The sequence below is a fragment of the Salmo salar genome, unplaced genomic scaffold (genome assembly GCF_965601325.2).
Source record: "Salmo salar unplaced genomic scaffold, fSalSal1 ptg000578l, whole genome shotgun sequence".
NCBI lineage: Eukaryota > Metazoa > Chordata > Actinopteri > Salmoniformes > Salmonidae > Salmo > Salmo salar.
This window is the reverse complement of record NW_027675424.1, coordinates 742,735-768,114: the sequence shown is the minus strand read 5'-3', so window position 1 is coordinate 768,114 and position 25,380 is coordinate 742,735. Positions and strand designations below refer to the sequence as shown.

General features: G+C 40.9%; 2 protein-coding genes across 3 annotated transcripts; one reads left to right on the top strand and one right to left on the bottom strand.

Moving 5' to 3' along the window:
* Positions 1-4,264: 4,264 nt before the first annotated feature.
* On the bottom strand, positions 4,265-15,333 carry LOC145876339 (E3 ubiquitin-protein ligase TRIM8). Of its 2 annotated transcripts, XM_082972129.1 has the most exons (7): positions 14,640-15,333; positions 14,111-14,206; positions 8,470-8,520; positions 8,007-8,109; positions 5,999-6,064; positions 5,298-5,696; positions 4,265-5,159 (listed from the first exon to the last, which is right to left on the bottom strand). In XM_082972129.1, exons 1-6 carry the CDS (start codon positions 15,234-15,236, stop codon positions 5,500-5,502), a joined length of 1,110 nt encoding a protein of 369 aa, XP_082828255.1. In that variant the 5' UTR covers positions 15,237-15,333; the 3' UTR covers positions 4,265-5,159; positions 5,298-5,499. The 2 variants fall into 2 exon arrangements, with proteins under 2 accessions (XP_082828255.1, XP_082828254.1); XM_082972128.1 differs by lacking the exon at positions 4,265-5,159 and having other exon boundaries at positions 5,299-5,696; positions 5,999-8,109.
* Positions 15,334-17,702: 2,369 nt separating this feature from the next.
* LOC145876318 (uncharacterized) lies at positions 17,703-23,653 on the top strand. The gene is made up of 3 exons (XM_082972109.1): positions 17,703-17,721; positions 19,933-20,787; positions 23,643-23,653. Exons 1-3 carry the CDS (start codon positions 17,703-17,705, stop codon positions 23,651-23,653), a joined length of 885 nt encoding a protein of 294 aa, XP_082828235.1.
* The last annotated feature ends 1,727 nt before the right edge of the window (positions 23,654-25,380 follow it).

The window sequence follows — 25,380 nt, the reverse complement described above, 5'->3', positions numbered from 1 at the left end:
CACTGATGTGACCCAAGCAGTCAGCTCACTGAAAGTGTAAATATTTATTTATTTTTCAAAATTGAAGCCTCAAAACCTTGAATAAATACTGTTGACATCTAGTGGAAGCTATTATGAATTGCAATCTGGGTGACGGACATAGGAGTTTTCAATAGCTTTACAAAATATGAGCCTGTGATTTTATTTATTTATTTTTTGGTCGGATATTCTTCGGGTTTTCGCCTGCCATATCTGTTCTGTTATACTCACAGACATTATTTTAATAATTTTGGAAACGTCAGAGTGTTTTCTTTCCAAATCTACCAATTCTATGCATAGCTTCTGGGCCTGAGTAACAGGCATTTTACTTTGGGCTCGCCAGACTCTCCGAACTTCCGAAAACTGCCCTCTAGCCCTAAGACGTTTTAACGGTCCTCACACTGTTCATGCTCTCATTTCATAGACGCGTACTGCTCACCTGTTCATCTTGTAATGAATAATGTGGAAATTGAGCAAGTTGAGGAGACTAAACTGCTTGGAGTAACCCTGGATTGTAAACTGCCATGGTCAAAACATATTGATACGACAGTAGCTAAGATGGGGAGAAGTCTGTCCATAATAAAGCCCTGCTCTACCTTCTTAACAACACTATCAACAAGGCAGGTCCTACAGGCCCTAGTTTCTACCTTCTGTCATGGGAATTCTGTTCCCAATGTTCATAAACTGAACTTCAATTAAACTACTCAGTCTGCCATCCCAGAGGGTGTAAGATTCTGGTTGAATGAAGCAGACGGAGAGCCAGCCTACAATTGGTCAGAATGTTTATTTACGAGAGCTCTGAATATCATACAATGTACACAGCATTTTATACCTGACATTTGGTCATACCATATGTCATACCCCTTACAAATGCCCCTCCTCTTCTTTAACCTTTTATGGATAGGGGGCAGTATTGACACGGCTGGATAAAAAACGTACCCGATTTAATCTGGTTACTACTCCTGCCCAGTAACTAGAATATGCATATAATTATTGGCTTTGGATAGAAAACACCCTAAAGCTTCTAAAACTGTTTGAATGGTGTCTTTGAGTATAACAGAACTCATATGGCAGGCAAAAACCTGAGAAGATTTCATGCAGGAAGTGGCCTGTCTGACAAGGTGTCGTTCTTCTTGTCTCTGTTTATTGAAGAGTGAGGATCTTAGCTGTCCCGTGACACTTCCTACGGCTGCCATAGGCTCTCAGAAGGCGGCAAAACGCTGAATCGTGGCTTTGCAGGCTCTGGCTGAAACAAAGTAGCGCGTTTGGGTAGTGGCTGGTTACAGTACTGTGAGACTCAGGCTCGTGCCCGCGTCGACCGAAAGCCTTGTTTTCTTTCCTCTGTTTAGCTAAATGGACATTCCCGGTCGGAATATTATCGCTTTTTTACGAGAAAAATGGCATAAAAATGGATTTTAAACAGAGGTTGACATGCTTCGAAGTACGGTAATGGAATATTTAGATTTTTTTTGTCACGAATTGCGCCATGCGCGCGACCCTGATTTACCATTTCGGACAGCTTCTGGAACGCACGAACAAAACGCCGCTATTCGGATATAACGATGGATTATTTTGGACCAAACCAACATTTGTTATTGAAGTAGCAGTCCTGGGAGTGCATTCTGATGAAGACAACAAAAGGTAATCAAACTTTTGTAATATTAAATCTGATATTGGTGAGTGCTAAACTTGCCGGGTGTCTAAATAGCTAGCCCGTGATGGCTGGGCTATGTACTTAGAATATTGCAAAATGTGCTTTCACCAAAAAGCTATTTTAAAATCGGACATATCGAGTGCATAGAGGAGTTCTGTATCTATAATTCTTAAAATAATTGTTATGCTTTTTGTGAACGTTTATCGTGAGTAATTTAGTAAATTGTTAGTGATTCGCCGGAAGTTTGCGGGGGTTATGCTAGTTCTGAACGTCACATGCTAATGTAAAAAGCTGGTTTTTGATATAAATATGAACTTGATTGAACAAAACATGCATGTATTGTATAACATAATGTCCTAGAGTTGTCATCTGATGAAGATCCTCAAAGGTTAGTGCTGCATTTAGCTGTCTTCTGGGTTTTTGTGACATTATATGCTAGCTTGAAAAATGGGTGTCTGATTATTTCTGGCTTGGTACTCTGCTGACATAATCTAATGTTTTGTTTTCGTTGTAAAGCCTTTTTGAAATCAGACAGTGTGGTTAGATTAACGAGAGTCTTGTCTTTAAATAGCTGTAAAATAGTCATATGTTTGAGAAATTGAAGTAATAGGATTTTTAAGGTATTTGAAAATTGCGCTACTGGATTAGACTGGCTGTTGCGTAGGTGGGACGCATTCGTCCCCCCTAGCCCAGAGAGCTTAATGGCACCTGTTTGAACTTGTTATCAGTATAAAAGACACCTGTCCACAACCTCAAACAGTCACACTCCAAACTCCACTATGGCCAAGACCAAAGAGCTGTCAAAGGACACCAGAAACCAAATTGTAGACCTGCACCAGGCTGGGAAGACTGAATCTGCAATAGGTAAGCAGCTTGGTTTGAAGAAATCAACTGTGGGAGCAATTATTAGGAAATGGAAGACATACAAGACCACTGATAATCTCCCTCGATCTGGGGCTCCACGCAAGATCTCACTCCGTGGGGTCAAAATGATCACAAGAACGGTGAGCAAAAATCCCAGAACCACACGGGGGGACCTATTGAATGACCTGCAGAGAGCTGGGACCAAAGTAACAAAGCCTACCATCAGTAACACACTACGTCGCCAGGGACTCAAATCCTGCAGTGCCGGACGTGTCCCCCTGCTTAAGCCAGTACATGTCCAGGCCCGTCTGAAGTTTGCTAGAGAGCATTTGGATGATCCAGAAGATGATTGGGAGAATGTCATATGGTCAGATGAAAACAAAATATAACTTTTTGGTAAAAACTCAACTCGTTGTGTTTGGAGGACAAAGAATGCTGAGTTGCATCCAAAGAACACCATACCTACTGTGAAGCATGGGGGTGGAAACATCATGCTTTGGGGCTGTTTTTCTGCAAAGGGACCAGGACGACTGATCCGTGTAAAGGAAAGAATGAATGTATCGTGAGATTTTGAGTGAAAACCTCCTTCCATCAGCAAGGGCATTGAAGATGAAACGTGGCTGGGTCTTTCAGCATGACAATGATCCCAAACACACCGCCCGGGCAATGAAGGAGTGGCTTCGTAAGAAGCATTTCAAGGTCCTGGAGTGGCCTAGCCAGTCTCCAGATCTCATTTACATTTACATTTAAGTCATTTAGCAGACCCTCTTATCCAGAGCGACTTACAAATTGGTGCATTCACCTTATGATATCCAGTGGAACAACCACTTTACAATAGTGCATCTAAATCTTTTAAGGGGGGGGGGGGGGGGTTAGAAGGATTACTTTATCCTATCCCAGGTATTCCTTAAAGAGGTGGGTTTTCAGGTGTCTCCGGAAGGTGGTGATTGACTCCGCTGTCCTGGCGTCGTGAGGGAGCTTGTTCCACCATTGGGGTGCCAGAGCAGCGAACAGTTTTGACTGGGCTGAGCGGGAACTGTGCTTCCTCAGAGGTAGGGGGGCCAGCAGGCCAGAGGTGGATGAACGCAGTGCCCTTGTTTGGGTGTAGGGCCTGATCAGAGCCTGAAGGTATGGAGGTGCCGTTCCCCTCACAGCTCCGTAGGCAAGCACCATGGTCTTGTAATGATCTCAACCCCATAGAACATCTTTGGAGGGAGTTGAAAGTCCGTGTTGCCCAGCGACAGCCCCAAAACATCACTGCTCTAGAGGAGATCTGCATGGAGGAATGGGCCAAAATACCAGCAACAGTGTGTGAAAACCTTGTGAAGACTTACAGAAAACGTTTGACCTGTGTCATTGCCAACAAAGGGTATATAACAAAGTATTGAGATACATTTTTGTTATTGACCAAATACTTATTTTCCACCATAATTTCCAAATAAATTCATAAAAAATCCTACAATGTGATTTTCTGGATTTTTTTTCTCATTTTGTCTGTCATAGTTGACGTGTACCTATGATGAAAATTACAGGCCTCTCTCATCTTTTTAAGTGGGAGAACTTGCACAATTGGTGGCTGACTAAATACTTTTCCCCCCCACTGTATATATATATATATATATATATATATATATATATATATATATATATATATATATATATATATATATATATATATACATTTGCAGTCAATATTAATGTAAAAAAAGAGGGAACACTTTATGCCTTTCTTACTTTTATTGAGTGCCAGTGAAAATATGCAAATTAACAAATCAATTGAATACCCAGAATAGACCACCTACACTTTGCCTCCTTCCCTGCTATGCACAAGGCAGTAGAAATGGCATGTTTAAAATGAATGAGAAACTCTCTATTAAAGCATCCAGCTTTTATGAAACATGACAGTGTACAGTATATTCAGCTAACTGTCTAAATAACGTAGGGATTTACATCATATTTACGTAGTGCAAGTTACTATACACAAGGCCTGTTACAAGCACCCATTGAAATGGTAATAGTTTAACAGTAATTGAAACACCTTGCCACATTCAACAACTTGTGGTTAAGAACAAAGTGCTGCTGAAAACTTGGGAACAATAACAATCCCTTTAAGGACTGTTTATCTCTTTTCCCTGTCAATGAGAGCAGAGTATTAACCTATATCATCAACTGTTATTCCAAAAACATGTGACCATAAGTGGCAAACATATGCTCATTAATAGCCCTCAATTATACATAAACAATACGAACATGTTGGATCTACAGTCGAGCCTATGTGGCATGTTTGTACAAGAACCAAAAATATAAATCATTTAAGGAAAATAATATGAAAATGAAACCCACAGATATTAACACTATCTGAGGAGAAGCTGATTGGAATTGGATGGTACCTGAGCTACAGTTGGCTCTAGTTCTATCTATTCATCTTCCTTTTTAATGCTACGTTTCTGTTGTGGATATTTGATAGCAAACCAGTCTCTGTCTTTCCGAGCTACTGGCTCTGCTTGTAGGCAGGAGTCACAGTCCTTTTTACCTGGTATTCTGCAACTTGTTATGAAATTAAGCAAATGCCGCTCAACAGCTTTCACTTCATCACCTGTCCACTTGCTTCTCACCTTCACAGCTTTCATAAATGCAAACAAAATACAGCTGATTAACAATGAGCTCTGTTAAAGTGACAAATGGAGGATATGATACAAAGGATTCTAGTTAGTAGTTATATGATGTTATCAATACATGTGAATACAAAATGCTTACTAACCTTGCTTTCCTTTGGAGCACTTTGAGGAAGCTTGGGATGTGACTATTTTACCATGTCTTGGTTGTGTGTTGCTCATGTTATCCAGGGTGGTTGGCTCAGGAGTGCCCTCCATGTTATCCAGGGTGGTTGACTCAGGAGTGCCCTCCATGTTATCCAGGGTGGTTGGCTCAGGAGTGCCCTCCATGTTATCCAGGGTGGTTGGCTAAGGAGTGCCCTCCATGTTATCCAGGGTGGTTGACTCAGGAGTGCCCTCCATGTTATCCAGGGTGGTTGGCTCAGGAGTGCCCTCCATGTTATCCAGGGTGGTTGACTCAGGAGTGCCCTCCATGTTATCCAGGGTGGTTGACTCTTGTGTTTGCCTCAGAAGTGTCTGGTCCCTAGAAGTTTCTGTTGTTGAGCCTTTGCAAAGTAATAATGAATGTGATTATTTTCTATGAGCTTTATGACAATACATTTGCTTGCTTGTATTATTCACTGTAAACAACCTCAATGTCAGGCAATACGCAATTCTACATTAGATATTAACTGATATTTCAGATATAAACATAAACTGATTGCAAATCCATAAATGTGGAATTACTTATCACCACCAATGTGATTGTTTAAAAACAGATAGAGGATCGTTTCGATAATCCCAACAGAAATGTGCATTTATGTGACATAACTTAAAGATATTACCACATATATACAAGTCAGGATACCTTTGCATTGATGTAGGTCAGCAATGGATTCTTCGCTGGAATCATCATCACTCATTTCTACTTCATCTGGTTGGGTAAAAAACATTTACGGCCAATTATTTAAATGAAGGACTAACAACACTTATAATAGTTATATTTGAAGTTGCTAAAAACTATATTTCAAACAAAGTTTTAACTTCAGGATTGACCTCAATGTCATCCAGCCCTTTCCCCTGCAGGTAAGGCAGTCTTCCTTTTTCGATTGCTATCAACAGTTTGCTGACTTTTGCGAGCTGCAGGGTACTCTCTGGAAGCCGATAGAATTCTCTATGGACATGGATGTCATGTCCTAGAAAGGTGCCTCTGGGTTCTTTGCGCCGCATTGATTTGCATACTTGCGAAAGCAGTCGGAGCCTCTGTAATGGGAAAGGATACCTGGCCGTGCAAACATGTACACATTTTCTTTGTGGATTTGACACTCTTTCCTGCTTATCATGAGGAGGTCCATAGCAGCAATCATGTCAGGGGTTAGAAGCACTGGAACCTTTCTTGACCTTTTACCTCGAATCTCAACTCTCTCAAAGTGCTCTGCAAGCTTCCTCTCAAAGTCAGTAAGGCCACTCACAATGTCTGGATTCAGCTCCGTAAGATCCCTGGATGTGAAAGACTGAAGCTCCATTTTTGAAACTTCCCCTTCCCTCCTTCTGTTAAATAGTACTACCTGCGTCAAAGTCACTTTAGCAAGATTTCCAAAGCTTTTGCTGTTGGGTTCTTCCTCAAGGTCCTTCATACACTTAGCACGCTCAGTAGCAAGAAACTTGTGCAGCGCCGACACATCCTCTGTAAAGGGTCAAACCTGTGGTTTATTCCATTTGGCTTGTTGAAGTGTACCCAACGCGGCAGCTGAAATGGACTCTGTCCACTTTTTCTGATGTAAAGTGGCAAATTGCTTTGCAGACTCTGCAACAGCAGGGCGATTTGCAATGATGGCATTGCATTGCACAATGCCTGCAACTTTGGCTAAACTGTGTCCCAATTTCAAAGCCAATGATGGGATTTTATACGAGTTGCTTTCAACATCATAACCAGCAACAGATCTTACTGCCTGTATCACATGGGGAAAGTTACAGGGCATAACAAGGTCTTCGGTGCTCTTCAATGGTGTTATAGCCCTTGCCGTTATCAATAGTCTTGCCATCTCTCTCATTTTTTGGCGTGCGTAGTCATTCCTTTTCTCATATGGTTTCCTGGAATTTAACACTGACTCGCCGATACAAAGGATTTCAGTTTCACTCCTTACAACCGAGGAAACGTCATCCTGGTTCATTTCACAAACAATCTTCCAAACAGCTTCCTTAACTGAGTCAGGTCTTGGTATGTGCAATTGAATCCATTTCCGCCCAACTTGAGGCTCTCCCTCAACAGATTTCTTCGGGCAGTTTCTCACGTCTCCATAGGGAATTTCTTGCATACAGTCCTTCGCAAAATTTGCAGTGACGGTAGTAATCAGATGGTTTTGCAGTACTAGGTCTTCTACAGGCAACCATCTCTCCAGTGCCACAGCTTGCCACTTCAGCATTATGGTCAAAGTTTCCTCTCTTCTTAAGAGAGCGTAACAACTCTCTTCTTTTGCGGGATCCTTTATTAAAACTGAAAGCCATTGCAACATCAGGCTTTTCACTGTGGATGGATTCGAGGTGTCTTGCCAATTTAGAAATGGCCTTTTTACAATAAAGACAAAATTGCTTCTTGTTGTACTTGCTTCCTTTTGCTGTTATTGACAAAGGTGTGACATTTATGGAGCTTTTCTGGTGTGATGTGTTCTCTGATGAATTCACACTGCAGCTTATTACTGAAGTACAAGGATTGCTGCGCATCTTTGAATAACTTAATGTTCTTGGCTTCTCTGAACTGGTGGTACTATCCCCACTGTGTGCTGTAACGTTCCCTAATGGTGTGTTCTCTGACAGTTTGTGGTGGAGATTATTTTCTGTGGTTTTATATTCCTTACTACAAGAACTTATAGTACTTATAATAGAAGCATCCAAGAAACTGCCACATGTGTCTGGAACATAGTCTGCATCGTCATAGTCCGTAGCATCCGAAGATTCATCAAGTAGGTCAGTAGAGGTCTGAAGAAAAATGGAGAAAAAAAGCATCTAATTCTGTCAATAACTTATACATGTATTAATACCTGGGGTATCATACTCCCTACAGTACCATCACATTGTGCATAACACCTACATACTCACAGATAAATTAATTATGGTGAACTGATTGAAAGACCTCTGTCTCTCAGCTATCTCTTTTTTAGCCTTCTCATAACGATCATGATGGCGCTTCAGATTTTGCAGATAGCGTCTTTTTCTAAAATTAATTTGTATAAGTCTTACTGGAAATTACTACAATGTTTCCTCACATCAAAAATACCACAATGTGTTTACAAAGAACATTAACTATTTTATCTAATAACAAGAATGCAGCTTTCTTACCTGCTTTGCTGTAGGACACTGGAAGGGTATAATTCCACTGGACTTGCTTGCCTTGAATGAAATGATGAAGAATAAATATTTGTTTGTAATAACACAGCACCATAACAGTAAATTAGGATATTATACATTATACTGTATGTGAAAATAATTTGTGATAAGAAATGGATAATACTGTTTTATAGATGACCTATAGATGAAAATATTAATATGTGGATCTGGGGTTTTTAAGCAAGACTCTATAGAAATGGTTAAAACTGTACAATATCTGCTAGCCAACAATATGAGGACCGTGTAACACACACACTCTGCTCTGGTTGGGTCATACCATATCGAGACGTCATCTGAAACACATTTACGTCTTGAACAGACTAAATACAAAATGAGGACATGACGACTGATCACATCTAGAGTCAAGGTTAATGACTTTGAGTTATCCTTTTGTTGTCAAAGAAAGCTCACAACCTTAAAATTAATGTAAATGGATCTACTGCCATATCAATTAATTCACGCAAATTGATAAGAAGTATGTTAAATGGGCAAAAACATTGCCCAAAAAATACAAAAACATAGGCATTAGAGAGAATAAAGATTAATTGTATGTTTTGAGGAGCGGTTAGTTCTGTCAAATGGTCGGGCTAATTTTGTTTACGCTATGATATCGAAACAAGTTACGGGAATGTTGATATTGTGAACATTTTACATAAAAGGTTGGTTGTAATACAGTAAAAAGCCATTTAATTTATATATTGGAATGAACTGAGACAACAATTTAATTTAAATAGAAAAGATCTACAGTACATCTATACATCTACAACCGCATTACTACTGTAACTACAGTACATCTATACATCTACAACCGCATTACTACATTAGTACAGTAACTACAGTACATCTATACATCTACAACCGCATTACTACAGTAACTACAGTACATCTATACATCTACAACCACATTACTACAGTAACTACAGTACATCTATACATCTACAACCGCATTACTACAGTAACTACAGTACATCTATACATCTACAACCGCATTACTACAGTAACTACAGTACATCTATACATCTACAACCGCATTACTACAGTAACTACAGTACATCTATACATCTACAACCGCATTACTACAGTAACTACAGTACATCTATACATCTACAACCGCATTACTACAGTAACTACAGTACATCTATACATCTACCACCACATTACTACAGTAACTACAGTACATCTATACGTCTACAACCGCATTACTACAGTAACTACAGTACATCTATACATCTACAACCGCATTACTACAGTAACTACAGTACATCTATACATCTACAACCACATTACTACAGTAACTACAGTATCTATATCCAGAATTCCACTAGTTGTACAGCTGTGGACAGAAGAAATCTGTCTTCTAAATGCAGCTGCCTTAAAAAGAACATAAAATGTTTCCAGTTATCTGTTGTAATGTCATACAGACGTATATCTCTCTAAAATGTGATAGGACTGGTAAAAGCTAACTGGACTAAATGACAATGGCAGTCTCCATTCTAGATAGTACATATATTCCAAAGAGGCAAGCTGTGACACACTATCTCTCTACAATCTCCTCCTTATTCCTCTGACACTGGCAGGAATGAAGACCAGAAGAGAGAAAGAAAGAGATAATGGAAGAGAAGCCAGAAGAAGAGTGTGACATTACCTCCTGGGGTGGTTGTCCCAGCATGTGGTGGCCATAATTCAAACTAAAGGTCTGTCTAAGACTAGAGGAACAGAGCCAACAGACTCCCAGTTTGCGTCCCAAGTGGCACCCTATTCACTATATAGTGCACTACTTTTGACCAGAGCCTAATGGCCAGAGCACTACGTTTGACCAGAACTCTGATCTAAAGTAGGGCACTATATAGGGAACAGGGTGCCATTTGGGATGCCGGCTCTGACTCTCTGATAGGCCAATACCTCTAAACGTTCCTGAATCTCCAATGTGCAGTGTAGCATAGTACCAGATACTCACAGCATGAGGCGAGGTTGGAGAAGCTACTGTAGGAAAGTCTTTAAACTAACTAGAAAACAGGCATGGAGCCCTGAGCTGGTTATATAAGGATGTTAAAATGTAAACATCTAGAGGATGGAGATAAAGGTGTGTTTAATCCATACTTTCTATAAGCTTCTATACAGAACCTCTACAGATATCAGCCATTTCCATTGAGGATTTTCCCCAGAGTGGCCACAGACTTTGTTTCCAACTCCACAGCCTGGATCCAGTGTCCCGCTGAGCTATGGCCTCAGTGGTCCTGCTCTGACTTGGGGCCAAGACGAGACCACTTGGACCTTCCGAGCGGCATTTTACATAACAATTGGCTAACTGTGTACATGGGTTAACGCCTTCCACAGTTAACACTTTCTCACAAAGCAACTGTCCTGATGATGCAGAGAGAGGTTGTTGAGTCTGCTCTTCACAAGTCTCTAGTGTCACCCTAAGGAGTCTGCTCTTCACAAGTCTCTAGTGTCACCCTAAGGAGTCTGCTCTTCACAAGTCTCTAGTGTCACCCTAAGGAGTCTGCACTTCACAAGTCTCTAGTGTCACCCTAAGGAGTCTGCTCTTCACAAGTCTCTAGTGTCACCCTAAGGAGTCTGCTCTTCACAAGTCTCTAGTGTCACCCTAAGGAGTCTGCTCTTCACAAGTCTCTAGTGTCACCCTAAGGAGTCTGCTCTTCACAAGTCTCTAGTGTCACCCTAAGGAGTCTGCTCTTCACAAGTCTCTAGTGTCACCCTAAGGTGATGAAAACACACTTCCCAAAACATAACACTAGAGCTTAACCTGTTAGGGCTAGGGGGCAGTATTGACACGGCTGGATAAAAAACATACCCGATTTAATCTGGTTACCACTCCTACCCAGTAACTAGAATATGCATATACTTATTACATATGGATAGAAAACACCCTAAATTTTCTAAAACTGTTTGAATGGTGTCTGTGAGTATAACAGAACTCAAATGGCAGGTCAAAACCTGAGAGATTCCTTTACAGGAAGTGTCCTGTCTGACCATTTCTTGAACTTCTTTTCCATCTCTATCATTTACTAAGGATCTCTGCTCTAACGTGACACTTCCCACGTCGTCCATAGGCGCTCAGAGCCCGGGAAAAAACAGAATGTCGTCATTCCAGCCCCAGGCTGAAACACATTATCGCCTTTCTCAAGTGGCCGATCAAGGGACACTGGCCTTATGAGCGTGACCCCGACCGCCCCCGCCTTTGGGATTTTTTCCTCTGTTTGCCGAAAAGGAGATTCCCTGTCGGAATATTATCGCTTTTCTACGAGAAAAGTGTCGTAAAAATTGATTTTAAACAGCGGTTGACATGCTTCGAAGTACGGTAATGGAATATTTAGAATTTTATTGTCACGAATTGCGCCATGCGCGCGACACTTCTTTACTATTTCAGGTTGTGTCTGGAACGCACGAACAAAACGCCGCTATTCGGATATAACGATGGATTATTTTGGACCAAACCAACATTTGTTATTGAAGTAGCAGTCCTGGGTGTGTATTCTGACGAAGACAACAAAAGGTAATCAAACTTTTATAATAGTAAATATGATTATGGTGAGTGCTAAACTTGCCGGGTGTCTAAATAGCGAGCCCGTGATGCCTGGGCTATGTACTTAGAATATTGCAAAATGTGCTTTCACCAAAAAGCTATTTTAAAATCGGACATATCGAGTGCATAGAGGAGGTCTGTATCTATAATTCTTAAAATAATTGTTATGCTTTTTGTGAACGTTTATCGTGAGTAATTTAGTAAAATGTTAGCGAATTCCCCGGAAGTTTGCGGGGGGTATGCTAGTTCTGAACGTCACATGCTAATGTAAAAGCTGGTTTTTGATATAAATATGAACTTGATTGAACAAAACATGCATGTATTGTATAACATAATGTCCTAGGGTTGTCATCTGATGAAGATCATCAAAGGTGAGTGCTGCATTTAGCTGTCTTCTGGGTTTTGGTGACATTATATGCTGGCTTGAAAAATGGGTGTCTGATTATTTCTGGCTTGGTACTCTGCTGACATAATCTAATGTTTTGCTTTCGTTGTAAAGCCTTTTTGAAATCGGACAGTGTGGTTAGATTAACGAGAGTCTTGTCTTTAAATGGCTGTAAAATAGTCATATGTTTGAGAAATTGAAGTAATAGGATTTTTAAGGTTTTGAAAATCGCGCCACAGGATAGTAGTGGCTGTTACGTAGGTGGGACGAATTCGTCCCGCCTAGCCTAGAGAGGTTTTAAAACCCACTACCCCCATTCCACTACTTTGACCCTATCTGCTCCTGCACCAGGCCAACTAACCCTACACTCATTAAAACCCACTACCCCATTCCACTACTTTGACCCTATCTGCTCCTGCACCAGGCCAACTAACCCTACACTCATTAAAACCCACTACCCCATTCCACTACTTTGACCCTATCTGCTCCTGCACCAGGCCAACTAACCCTACACTCATTAAAACCCACTACCCACATTCCACTACTTTGACCCTATCTGCTCCTGCACCAGGCCAACTAACCCTACACTCATTAAAACCCACTACCCCATTCCACTACTTTGACCCTATCTGCTCCTGCACCAGGCCAACTAACCCTACACTCATTAAAACCCACTACCCCATTCCACTACTTTGACCCTATCTGCTCCTGCACCAGGCCAACTAACCCTACACTCATTAAAACCCACTACCCCATTCCACTACTTTGACCCTATCTGCTCCTGCACCAGGCCAACTAACCCTACACTCATTAAAACCCACTACCCCATTCCACTACTTTGACCCTATCTGCTCCTGCACCAGGCCAACTAACCCTACACTCATTAAAACCCACTACCCCCATTCCACTACTTTGACCCTATCTGCTCCTGCACCAGGCCAACTAACCCTACACTCATTAAAACCCACTACCCCCATTCCACTACTTTGACCCTATCTGCTCCTGCACCAGGCCAACTAACCCTACACTCATTAAAACCCACTACCCCATTCCACTACTTTGACCCTATCTGCTCCTGCACCAGGCCAACTAACCCTACACTCATTAAAACCCACTACCCCATTCCACTACTTTGACCCTATCTGCTCCTGCACCAGGCCAACTAACCCTACACTCATTAAAACCCACTACCCCATTCCACTACTTTGACCCTATCTGCTCCTGCACCAGGCCAACGACCTGGGAGGACAGGACACCACCACTCAACACACCCTGGAACTCTTCTGAAGTCAAATCTAGTATGACCAAATACTTCTCTGCAGCTGCCACCAAAACATTTTTTTTCTTCTGTGATTTACATTCCATTTCTGCGGTACAGTTGATAACCATTTGCTATGAACACTAAGAAGCCAACCTTACTGAAGCATATATCAATGGTTGGCCCATCCCTCTGTGCTGTCACAGATCTACTACTCACAGGGATCCTCTCAGGATCCCTCAGCCTTGACCCATCCTCCTCTACTTTCTTCACTGCCTCAGCAGTGACAACCTGTTCCCAACAGTGGGGTCAGTGGGATTGGATAGGGGCCCCTCTTCCTCTCTCTCTCTCTCTGACTGGAGGAGACAGGTGAAATGGTGTGTCTCCTCTGGTCAACAATACTCACCTTGAGAGACTCCACAGCCTGTTGGAGCTCCTTCAGCTCCTTCTCTCTCTCCTGGAATCTCTGCTGGACCTTCTGCTGACTCATCCCCAGCTGCCTCTGTGGAGAATCACTCTTCAATGAGCTATCAAGCTTTATTAGTCCAGTAGATCAATAGTATAGTAATGTGACATAGGGCCCATAGAGAGGAAGATCTAAAAAAATGGATGGTCCATTTACTAAATGATATTTATTTGTTGCTATGTGAATGATTATAGTTTTTATGGTAGGACTACATGTATCAACAGGTTGAGACTGAACTTTGGACTCATAAAAGGGCATTCAGAATGATAATAGTCTTTGACATTATAAAATGGTGATACATTTAGAGAATCTGGGTTGACATATCAATATACTCAAGGTTTGTGTTCATATTTGTTCTGCTGAGGATTCATTTCATTTCAATGATCTCATATTCAAACAGCCTTAGTTCCTACTGTATCTTTAATTCTTTGTTTATCAGACAGTCACCAATAAGTTGTTCTGGTCTTACCTGTTTCTCAGTCATCTCTGCTGCAGCTGACACTGTATCATGGCCTTTATGTTCGTCCATTGTACACTGATAACAGATACACTGCTGATCGGTACGACAGTAAACCTCCAGCAGTTTGTCATGATGAGAGCAGATCTTCTCCTGTAGTTGTGCGGTGGCTTTGACCATCTTGTGCTTCTTCAAAGCAGGAGATTCGTAGTGAGATTGGAGGTGAGTCTCACAGTAAGAGGCCAGACACACCAGACAGGACATGAGGGCTTTCTGCTTTCTGGTCCCAGTGCAGACATCACACACCACATCTCTAGGTCCAGCATAGCACAGAGCAGGAGGGGGAGCAGCCTGGAGTCCTGTCTTCTTCAGTTTCTCCACCACCTCAGCCAACATGTTATTTTTACTCAGCGTCGGCCTCGGACTGAAGGTCTGTCTGCACTGAGGACAGCTATAGACCCCTTTCAGAACATCCTGATCCCAGCAGCCCTCAATACAGCTCCTACAGTAACTGTGTCCACAGGGGATGGCGACTGGTTCCTTCAGTAGATCCAGACAGACAGAACAACAGAACTGGTCCTGGTCCAGCAGAACTCCCTGTTGAGCCATTTGGACGGTTGTTCACTCTCACACAGACAGACGACACAGAGACTCAGATCAGTTTCGTTTCCTCAGAAGAGAGTTTGTGAAGGGGGATGGACTTCCTGGTTCTGCCAGAGGGGTGGGGTTAGAGGGAGGGAGGGAGGAATGCAGGAAGAGAGAGAGGAACTGCATGCAACATCAAGAGGGAGACAAATAGTTTTGTTCCAATGTTAGAGCCCTTAACATGGAACAAATGACATAATGAATCTTAAAATGTGAGTTGTTAGAATATATGAAGGGTAACAGTTTTCTATGAAGTACGTATGTATCATTATTTTAATCACCTTTATAATGCCTTATAAATCGATAAGTCCTGAGGAGGTGTGATATATGGTTATTATACAGTACCACGGCTAAGGGCTGTTCTTAGACAAGACACAACACGGATTGAGAATTATCTAACACTTTCAACAATACAATCACATTTTATTTTATTGGTTTCATACACATATTTATCAGATGTTATTGTGGGTGAAGGGAAATGCTTGTGTTCCTGGTTCCAACAGTGCAGTAATATCTAACAATGCTTGTGTTCCCAGCTCCAACAGTGCAGTAATATCTAACAATGCTTGTGTTCCCAGCTCACAGAGGGCAGAAGTCAATGAAAATATTAGGACAAGCAATGATATATATATATATATATATATATATATATATATATATATATATATATATATATATATATATATACATATATACACTGTATACTGTGATGTGATGCATAGACAATTTGGAGTACATCTGTAGTATATCTGAAGAATAGTAGATGTACAGTAGTAGTTATATAGGATGAACCAGGACTAGAATACAGTATATACATATTAAGTGGACAGCAGTAGTTATATAGGATGAACCATGACTGGAATACAGTATATACATATGAAGTGGACAGCAGTAGTTATATAGGATGAACCAGGACTAGAATACAGTATATACATATGAAGTGGGCAGCAGTAGTTATATAGGATGAACCATGACTAGAATACAGTATATACATATGAAGTGGACAGCAGTAGTTATATAGGATGAACCAGGACTGGAATACAGTATATACATATGAAGTGGACAGCAGTAGTTATATAGGATGAACCAGGACTGGAATACAGTATATACATTTGTATTTATTTCACCTTTATTTAACCAGGTAGGCAAGTTGAGAACAAGTTCTCATTTACAATTGCGACCTGGCCAAGATAAAGCAAAGCAGTTCGACAACATACAACAACACAGAGTTACACATGGAGTAAAACAAACATACAGTCAATAATACAGTAAAAACATAAGTCTATATACATTGTGAGCAAATTAGGTGAGATAAGGGAGGTAAAGGCAATAAATAGGCCATGGTGGCAAAGTAAATACAATATAGCAAGTAAAACACTGGAATGGTAGATTTATAATTTGAAGAAAGTTCAAAGTTAAAATATAAATAATATGGTGCAAAGGAGCAAAATAAATAAATAAATAAATACAGTAGGGGAACAAGTAGTAGTTTGGGCTAAATTATAGATGGGCTATGTACAGGTGCAGTGATCTGGGAGCTGCTCTGACAGCTGGTGCTTAAAGCTAGTGAGGGAGATATGTGTTTCCAGTTTCAGAGATTTTTGTAGTTCGTTCCAGTCATTGGCAGCAGAGAACTGGAAGGAGAGACGGCCAAAGGAGGAAATGGCTTTGTGGGTAACCAGAGAGATCCCTGACCTTATCTTCTCTCAAGAAGATGTCTGGTAGGCCCATTTACATACCTTTTTTGGACATTTCAAGATAGCAGATGTTTGAGTTGGGTCTATTAACACAGCTGTGAGTTGTTATTTTTTTCATTTTTTCATTTTTGACAAAATGAGCACTCCTGGAAGTGACAGATTTTGACTCATATTGAGTGATAAGACTGAGCTATTTAAAAACACTTTTTCAACATTTCAAGATAGCAGTTAGTTCAGTTTGATCTTATTAAAGACGGCTGTATCATTTTTTTATTCATTTTGACATATTGTTTGGGACCACTTTTTTTGCTCTGTTTGAAGGCTGTCAGCTTCTTCTCAGGAAGAGAATCCCTTAGCCTTTCGACTAATTTTGGGTTAGTTCTCTCAAGAAGAACTAACCCATCTCAACATGACAGAAAGTAAGACAGGAGTCCCTGACCTTATCTTCTCTCAAGAAGATGTCTGGTAGGCCCATTTAAATACCTTTTTTGGACATTTCAAGATAGCAGATGTTTGAGTTGGGTCTATTAACACAGCTGTGAGTTGTTATTTTTTCATTTTTGACAAAATGAGCACTCCTGGAAGTGACAGATTTTGACTCATATTGAGTGATAAGACTGAGCTATTTAATGCCAACACCCAATTGTGTCCCTTATTCCATCATGCAATGCAGACATACCGGTGTATTCCTCATTTCATCATGTAATGCAGACCTACAGGTGTATCACTCATCATGCAACGCAGACATTCAGGTGCTCTCACTCATTCCTTATTTAATGTAATCATGCAGGTGCTATTCCCCAAAACAATGAATAAAGCTTACTAACCTTGTTATTTGCAGCTGAGTTTTTCAATGTTCGTTGAATCTCGTCACCACCTCTGTCGCGTACCAGTTTGCCACCGGCCTGTGAAGAACCCACAGTAAAGGGCCAGGTCTTTGATTTACGGATATTTCATCCGCACGGTTTCCGTGTCTCCTTGGAACGACAGCGGCAGTTTGAGATCCGGCTCGAAGGACCAATTGTTAAAGGAATTTTATATCTTTTATGATAATAATCAATAATCAATTCGCCTTGACTAATGCCCAAAGTTTGTAAGACAATGGGTTCAAATAATTAGGCAAGGACTCAGCTTTCTGCAAAAGGTATCTGTAGCTTTATTCAGAGAACGTTCTGAGGTCAGGATAACAAAACAGTCATTATATAGTTCTTGCTTTCTTACGCACATGCATTTACACACAATCTGTTGGTGACCTGCAACCCCCATAAACTTCTCACACTGTTTATCACCTTCTGGCTCAGCCTGTTCCTTTCCTTCAAGGTTAGGAACTCTCTGAGGTTTTACTCCCTTGACCATCTGCTTCTCTATCTCTCTATACTAATTGCATACACACATTTCTTTCCCTCTCCAGTGGTTCCTGGACTTTCCGGAACTAATCAGACTAATCGATCCCTACATTGATCTTTACTTTGATTATTCATTAACCATGCTGTATGACTAATAATTCATCATGGTTTATTGATTCATTTACATTTAATAGATAATTCTCTTATCAAGCACCCACCACTGCGACCTGTATGCTCTCGTCGGCTGGCCCTCGCTACATATTCGTCGCCAAACCCACTGGCTCCAGGTCATCTATAGGTCTTTGCTAGGCCGCCTTCACTCAGCTCACAGGTCACCATAGCAACACCCACCCATAGCACGCGCTCCAGGAGGTATATCTCACTGGTCATCCCCAAAGCCAACACCTACTTTGGACACATTTCTTTCTAGTTCTCTGCTGCCAATGACTGGAACGAATTGCAAAAATCGCTGAAGTTGGAGACATATATCTCCCTCACTAACTTTAAGCATCAGCTATCTGAGCAGCTTACCGATCGCTGCAGCTGTACACAGCCCATCTGTAAATAGCCCATCCAACTGCCTACCTCATCCCCATGTTTTTATTTACTTTTTTGCTCTTTTGCACACCAGTATTTCTACTTGCACATCATCATCTGCACATCTATCTCTCCAGTGTTAATTTGCTAAATTGTAATTACTTCGCTACTATGGCCTATTTATTGCCTTACCTCCTTACTCCATTTGCACAACTGTATATAGATTTTTCTATTGTGTTATTGACTGTATGCTTGTTTATTCCATGTGTAACTCTGTGTTGTTTGTGTCGCACTGCTTTGCTTTATCTTGGCCAGGTCGCAGTCGTAAATGAGAACTTGTTCTCAACTGGCCTACCTGGTTAAATAAATAAATAAAATCTGAACTTTATTGACAACACCCAAATGGATACTGTCATTAACGCGGTTCTTCAATAATTACACATAATTCTTAATGCTTTAGCAAACATTTTATTAAACAGGACATTCAAAAATATCCTTACAATTATAATCCAAAGTAGTGTGAAATGCACTCCTAAGCAACCTGGAAATGGAGGTTACTCCCCTGAGTTTTCCCCCATTCACATTCAGAATACATTGTGAAAAACTAAAATCTTTGCTCACCATTTTTGCTCCAGGTAGATATAGTACATCCATAACTAGTGGTTTCCTCATTAGCAGGGAGGAGTTTCTGCAATCAAATTGCCCTCGTGCCGCAATTTTAGCAAATACAGAAAGGGGCCTATATTGGAGACCAAAAGTCGTCTGGCACACTGCTTAGAGTTTCAACAACATGAATAACTTATTTCTAGCCTACAATCATTGATGTTACTACGAATGTGAAAACAAGACAAAATATGACTATTCTTGCTCATTTTAAGGCAAATATCAAATAATTGTAACATTCATTACAGAAGTCAATTGTTGTCCAACATCATGGCTCCGCTGTTGGCATCACCTTTTACAGTGGATTACCGCTGTTGTGGGCCTTTAATCATCTGTCTGACTTTGTTGTTCACACAGGAGAGATACTTAACTATCGTGGATCCTCTGGGGAGCCTCAACACCCTCATGATGCTGAAGAGGCAGAGAAGAGTCTCTCCACATCAGAACACCTCAATAAACACCTGCAGACATCCACAGGGAAGAGAACTCACTGCTGCTCTGACTGTGGGAAGAGATTCACCTCCCCATCAGGCATTAAAATTCATCAGAGAATCCACACAGGAGAGAAACCTTATAGCTGTAATCAATGTGGGAAGAGTTTTGGTCAATCTGGCCATCTGGTATCACACCAGAGAACACACACAGGAGAGAAACCTTATAGCTGTGGTCAATGTGGGAAGAGTTTTGGTCAATCTGGCCATCTGGTATCACACCAGAGAATACACACAGGAGAGAAACCTTATAGCTGTGGTCAATGTGGGAAGAGTTTTGGTGGATCTGGAGGGCTGACAGTGCACCAGAGAACACACACAGGAGAGAAACCGTATAGCTGTGATCAATGTGGGAAGAGTTTTGGTCGATCTGGAAATCTGACTGCACACCAGAGAACACACACAGGAGAGAAATCTTATAGCTGTGATCAATGTGGGAAGAGTTTTACTACATTTGCCACTGTGACTCGACACCAGAGAATACACACAGGAGAGAAACCATATAGGTGTGATCAATGTGGGAAGAGTTTTGGTGGATCTGGATGGCTGACAGTGCACCAGAGAACACACACAGGAGAGAAACCATATAGCTGTGGTCAATGTGGGAAGAGTTTTGGTGGGTCTGGAAATCTGACTGCACACCAGAGAACACACCAGAGAACACACACAGGAGAGAAATCTTATAGCTGTGGTCAATGTGGGAAGAGTTTTACTACATTTGGCACTGTGACTCGACACCAGAGAATACACACAGGAGAGAAATCTTATAGCTGTGGTCAATGTGGGAAGAGATACTCTGATAAAAGATCTCTGATCAAACATCAGAAAATACATACATGAAGGAATTGTTTCATGATATCAATGAAATGAAATCTCACAATGTAGAATGTTTTAACATTGTAGAAGGAGTATTTTAATGTCACAATGTAGAACCCTAAACGTTTGTCCCCTGTTCTATTGATTTCAACATGATATGGATATTAACCTCAGGGGGAAAATCCAGGCTCTGATTTGAAAGAGTTACTATTTATGAGATTTAACAAAAAGTGACTAACAAAAGAAAGAGTTGTGTTACACTTACCATGTTGGTGACCCACTTGAATCAAAATGCAACACTTCAAAATGTAGCTAGCTGTTTTCTACAAATTGTCTTCTAACCAGGGATGTACACATTATTCCCAGATTCCATGTGGATTTTGAGCTGTTCGTTTTAACAGGACGTGTAAACTCATCTTCCTCCTTTCGCACAATTGATTGCCAGCAGCATACCACCCTGCATCCCACTGCTTGCTTGCTTCTGAAGCTAAGCAGGGTTGGTCCTGGTCAGTCCCTAGATGGGAGACCATATGCTGCTGGAGGGCCAGTCGGAGGAACTCTTTCCTCTGGTCTAAACAATATCCCAATGCCCCAGGGCAGTGACTGCCCAGTGTAGGGTGCCGTCTTTCGGATGGGACGTTAAACGGGTGTCCTGACTCTCTGAGCTCATTAAAGATCCCATTGCACTTATCGTAAGAGTAGGGGTGTTAACCCCGGTGTCCTGGCTAAATTCCCAATCTGGCCCTCATACCATCACGGCCACCTAATCATCCCCAGCTTACAATTGGCTCGTTCATTCCCCTCATCTCCCCTGTAACTATTCCCCAGGTTGTTGCTGTAAATGAGAATGTGTTCTCAGTCAACTTAACTGGTAAAACAACGGTAAAAAGAAAAAAAAATCCACATGATATCGATGAGTTATGACAAATAAGTGTTGTGTTCCTTTGTTTAGGGACCCCTAAATTTAAATGCATCACTCCAAAATGTAGCTGACTGTCTTCTGCAGGTTGTCCTCTAATCAGTGAGGTGAAATATATCTCCCATTTCCATGTGTTTTTTTAGTTGTGTTAGTTTCAACATCACGTACAACCTGATTTCCCCCCTAATCGATATCAGTGATTTATTGCTACTTGTCAAACCAACAGTGTTTCTGGTGCTTGTACAGTTTTATAAGGTGCTTGTTTTAAATAATACAAGTAATATAATTATTGTGGCAGATGTTTGTGTATATAGCACATGTTATGTTTAGGTTTTCAATTTATCACAAACTGTTTCTGCATATTGGTTATTGATTTGGACACGTTAAAACTGTTTTGACATTGGGGATATCCCATCTAGCAAAATGACGTTGAAAATATGACTATGCAATCAAATATTTACATTTCATGTAACATTTAGTAGTGATAATTATTTATGCAACCAACTGACAATTTTTTTGGTACAATTATATTGACATTGTTGCCCTGCTTTTATAATATCAGGGTTCATTCTCAGATGTGCCAACACAAATGTACTAGAGCATGACATTGGGGACTGGGCCCCGATCCAACAACATGCCTATCTAGTGAACCCTGAATAGAGAGAGAAGCTCCGCAGTGAGGTGGAAAGTTACTACGGATATTGCAGGAGTTTCCTCTTGAAATCAGACATGTCTGTGGTAAGGACAACTTGGTTTCTGATTGTCTCAAGGGTGGGCAGTCAAGAAGATTAGTTTTTTTGCGTTTAGCTAGTGCGTTGCTATAGATCACAATTTATTTTGACTGCACGTTTTTCCGTGTCGGAGATGAGTTTTGTTTGGGCTCGTTCCAAGGGGACGAGAGTTCTAGAAGCTAGTGAGTTTTAGGAAGATGAGAGTTCTAGAAGCTAGTGGGGAGAATATATATATTTTTTCTTGTTTATAATTGTTGACAGCCAGTAGACACCATGTTTATATTGGTGAAGGTGAAGCATTGTAGTTGATTATAATGTGAAATAGAAGTTATTTTCAACTAGTAGAAAAATGAGGAAGGGAAGTGCTACTAAGGTACACAATAGTAAATGTTGGTAGACAGAAGGTGCTCTTTGGTAAAAGGGGTGAGTTGGTCATCAAAAAGAAAGGAGGACCAAGGCACTCTTCATATAATTGATTAAAATGCCTTTATTAGTATGGCAGGTTCAATAGAAACAATGTTTAAAAAAAAATCCAACGCGTTTCGGCTGCATGGCCTTCGTCAGGGAGTACAAAGAAATAATACAATGTCCTCTTTTTAACAGCTTTTCCAATCAGCCCTAATTGGAGAGGGAGTGGTTACAAAATTGATTGGACACACCTAGTAAGCAATACTATACACATTAAAAAGTGAAACACTGTGGCTGTGTCATCACAAAAAAGGAAAGGTAATACAACTCCAAGCTAGAGGCACTAGAACACCCAGCAAGGTAGTTCCAACCCTAAACATGTCTGGGAGAGAAGTCAAGAACAAGAAAGCAATCTATTCCCTAGTACACTTGAACCCAACAAAACATGAACAACAGTCTAAACATAGCTGAGGGCAATTGAGAAGAAAGACCACTAGATGATAGCAAATGGACCTATCACAACCCTACAGGAATGGACCTATCACAACCCTACAGGAATGGACCTATCACAACCCTACAGGAATGGTGAGAAATCCATATCTTCATGTAAACCTGGGTATTTAGTGGCCTGTAGTTTGTAAATCCATATCTTCATGTAAACCAGGGTATTTAGTGGCTTGTAGTTTGTAAATCCATATCTTCATGTAAACCTGGGTATTTAGTGGCCTGTAGTTTGTAAATCCATATCTTCATGTAAACCAGGGTATATCTAATAGAGGCCGGGATATGATCAATACCCACAAAATACAGTCCTGAAGCAGAGAACATTAAAATAATCAATAAAAATAATTGGGGAATTATCCAAAGTGATACTCTACTACGCCAAGTCTTTCCTGTGCCACCAGTCATAAGCTTTAAAAGATGTCCTACCCTAAATGATAAATTAGTACACAGTTATCTTCCGGGTGACTCTCAAAAAACTTGGCTTGACCACAAACCCAAGGGCTCTTTTAAATATAACCACTGCAGAAATATTGCACAGAAAAAGTATTTTGTTGATACAGCTTCCAAAATGGAGTATTACGTCAAGCATTTCATTAACTGCAAAACCACTCATGTCATCTATAGATTGGAATGTCCACAGTGCAAGGTGTTCTACATTGGACGGACAAAGAGACGCCTTCAAGACCGCCTAGCGGAACACAAGTACGCCATACGGGTAGGCAATGACGACTACCCCATGGCAAGGCACTATAAGTCCTTACACCAAGGCAACCCTGCCTCCATCTCTTCGCCCCAACCCGGCCTCAAACCAGGGACCCTTGCACACATCAACACCTGACACCCCACGAAGCAACGTTACCCATCGCGCCACAAAAGCCGCGGCACTTGCAACGCAAGGGGAAACCCTACTTCAAGTCTCAGAGCGAGTGACGTCACTGATTGAAATGCTATTAGCGCGCACCACCGCTAACTAACTAGCCATTTCACATCGGTTACACCTACAAGCTGTGGGTATTGATCACATTCCGGCCTCTATTAGAAAAGGGGACCGTCTTAAACAGTTAAACCAAAGGGAAAGTTTTGGGATTAAATATTTATGTCCCCTTAGTGGTTCATCACGTCAGCAAAAGGGAATATGTTCCATTTATGTTTATTTAGTGCAAATTGTCCTCTGGTATTGCTGTATGAAAGTGAATTTCCCCCCAGGCATACATACATGTTTTTTGTTATTACCCGAGCCACCTGAGCCACTGCCTGTTCACCCTGCTATCATTCAGAAGGCGAGATCAGTACAGGTGCATCAAAGCTGGGACCGAAAGACTGAAAAACAGCTTCTATCTCAAGGCCATCAGACTGTTAAATAGCACAGAGAGGCTGCAGCCTACATATAGACTTGACATCATTGGCCACTTTAATAAATGGAACACTAGTCCCTTTAATAATGTTTACATATCATTTCTCATCTCATATGTATAAACTGTATCTCAGTCTATGCTGCTCTGACATTGTTTATCCATATATTTATATATTCCTAATTCCATTCCTTTACTTAGATTTGTGTGTATTAGGTATTTGTTGTGAAATTGTTAGATATTAATTGTTAGATATTACTGCACTGTGGGAACTAGAAGGACAAGCATTTCACTACACCTGCAATAACATCTGCTGAACACCTGTATGTGACCAACAACATTTGATTTATTATGAAGGTCATTTGTGTCAAATTTACTTTTCCCCTCATTCACCCCACCTCTTTACATTGCTGATGCATAATCAGTGGCCTGACTGTGTCAAAGGCCCATCCTGGTAGATCTGAACCTAATGCAGCTTGGAGTGATCAGATGACAGAAGTCACATTTAGGTGCCAGGTGTAACTGAGGCCATAGATGCTCCATATCCATTACTTTGAGAGTTTTATATAATATGACTAAATGTGTTTCTGTGTTGCAGGGACAGTCAAGAAATGGAACAGCAAGGCCACAGAACATGACATAAG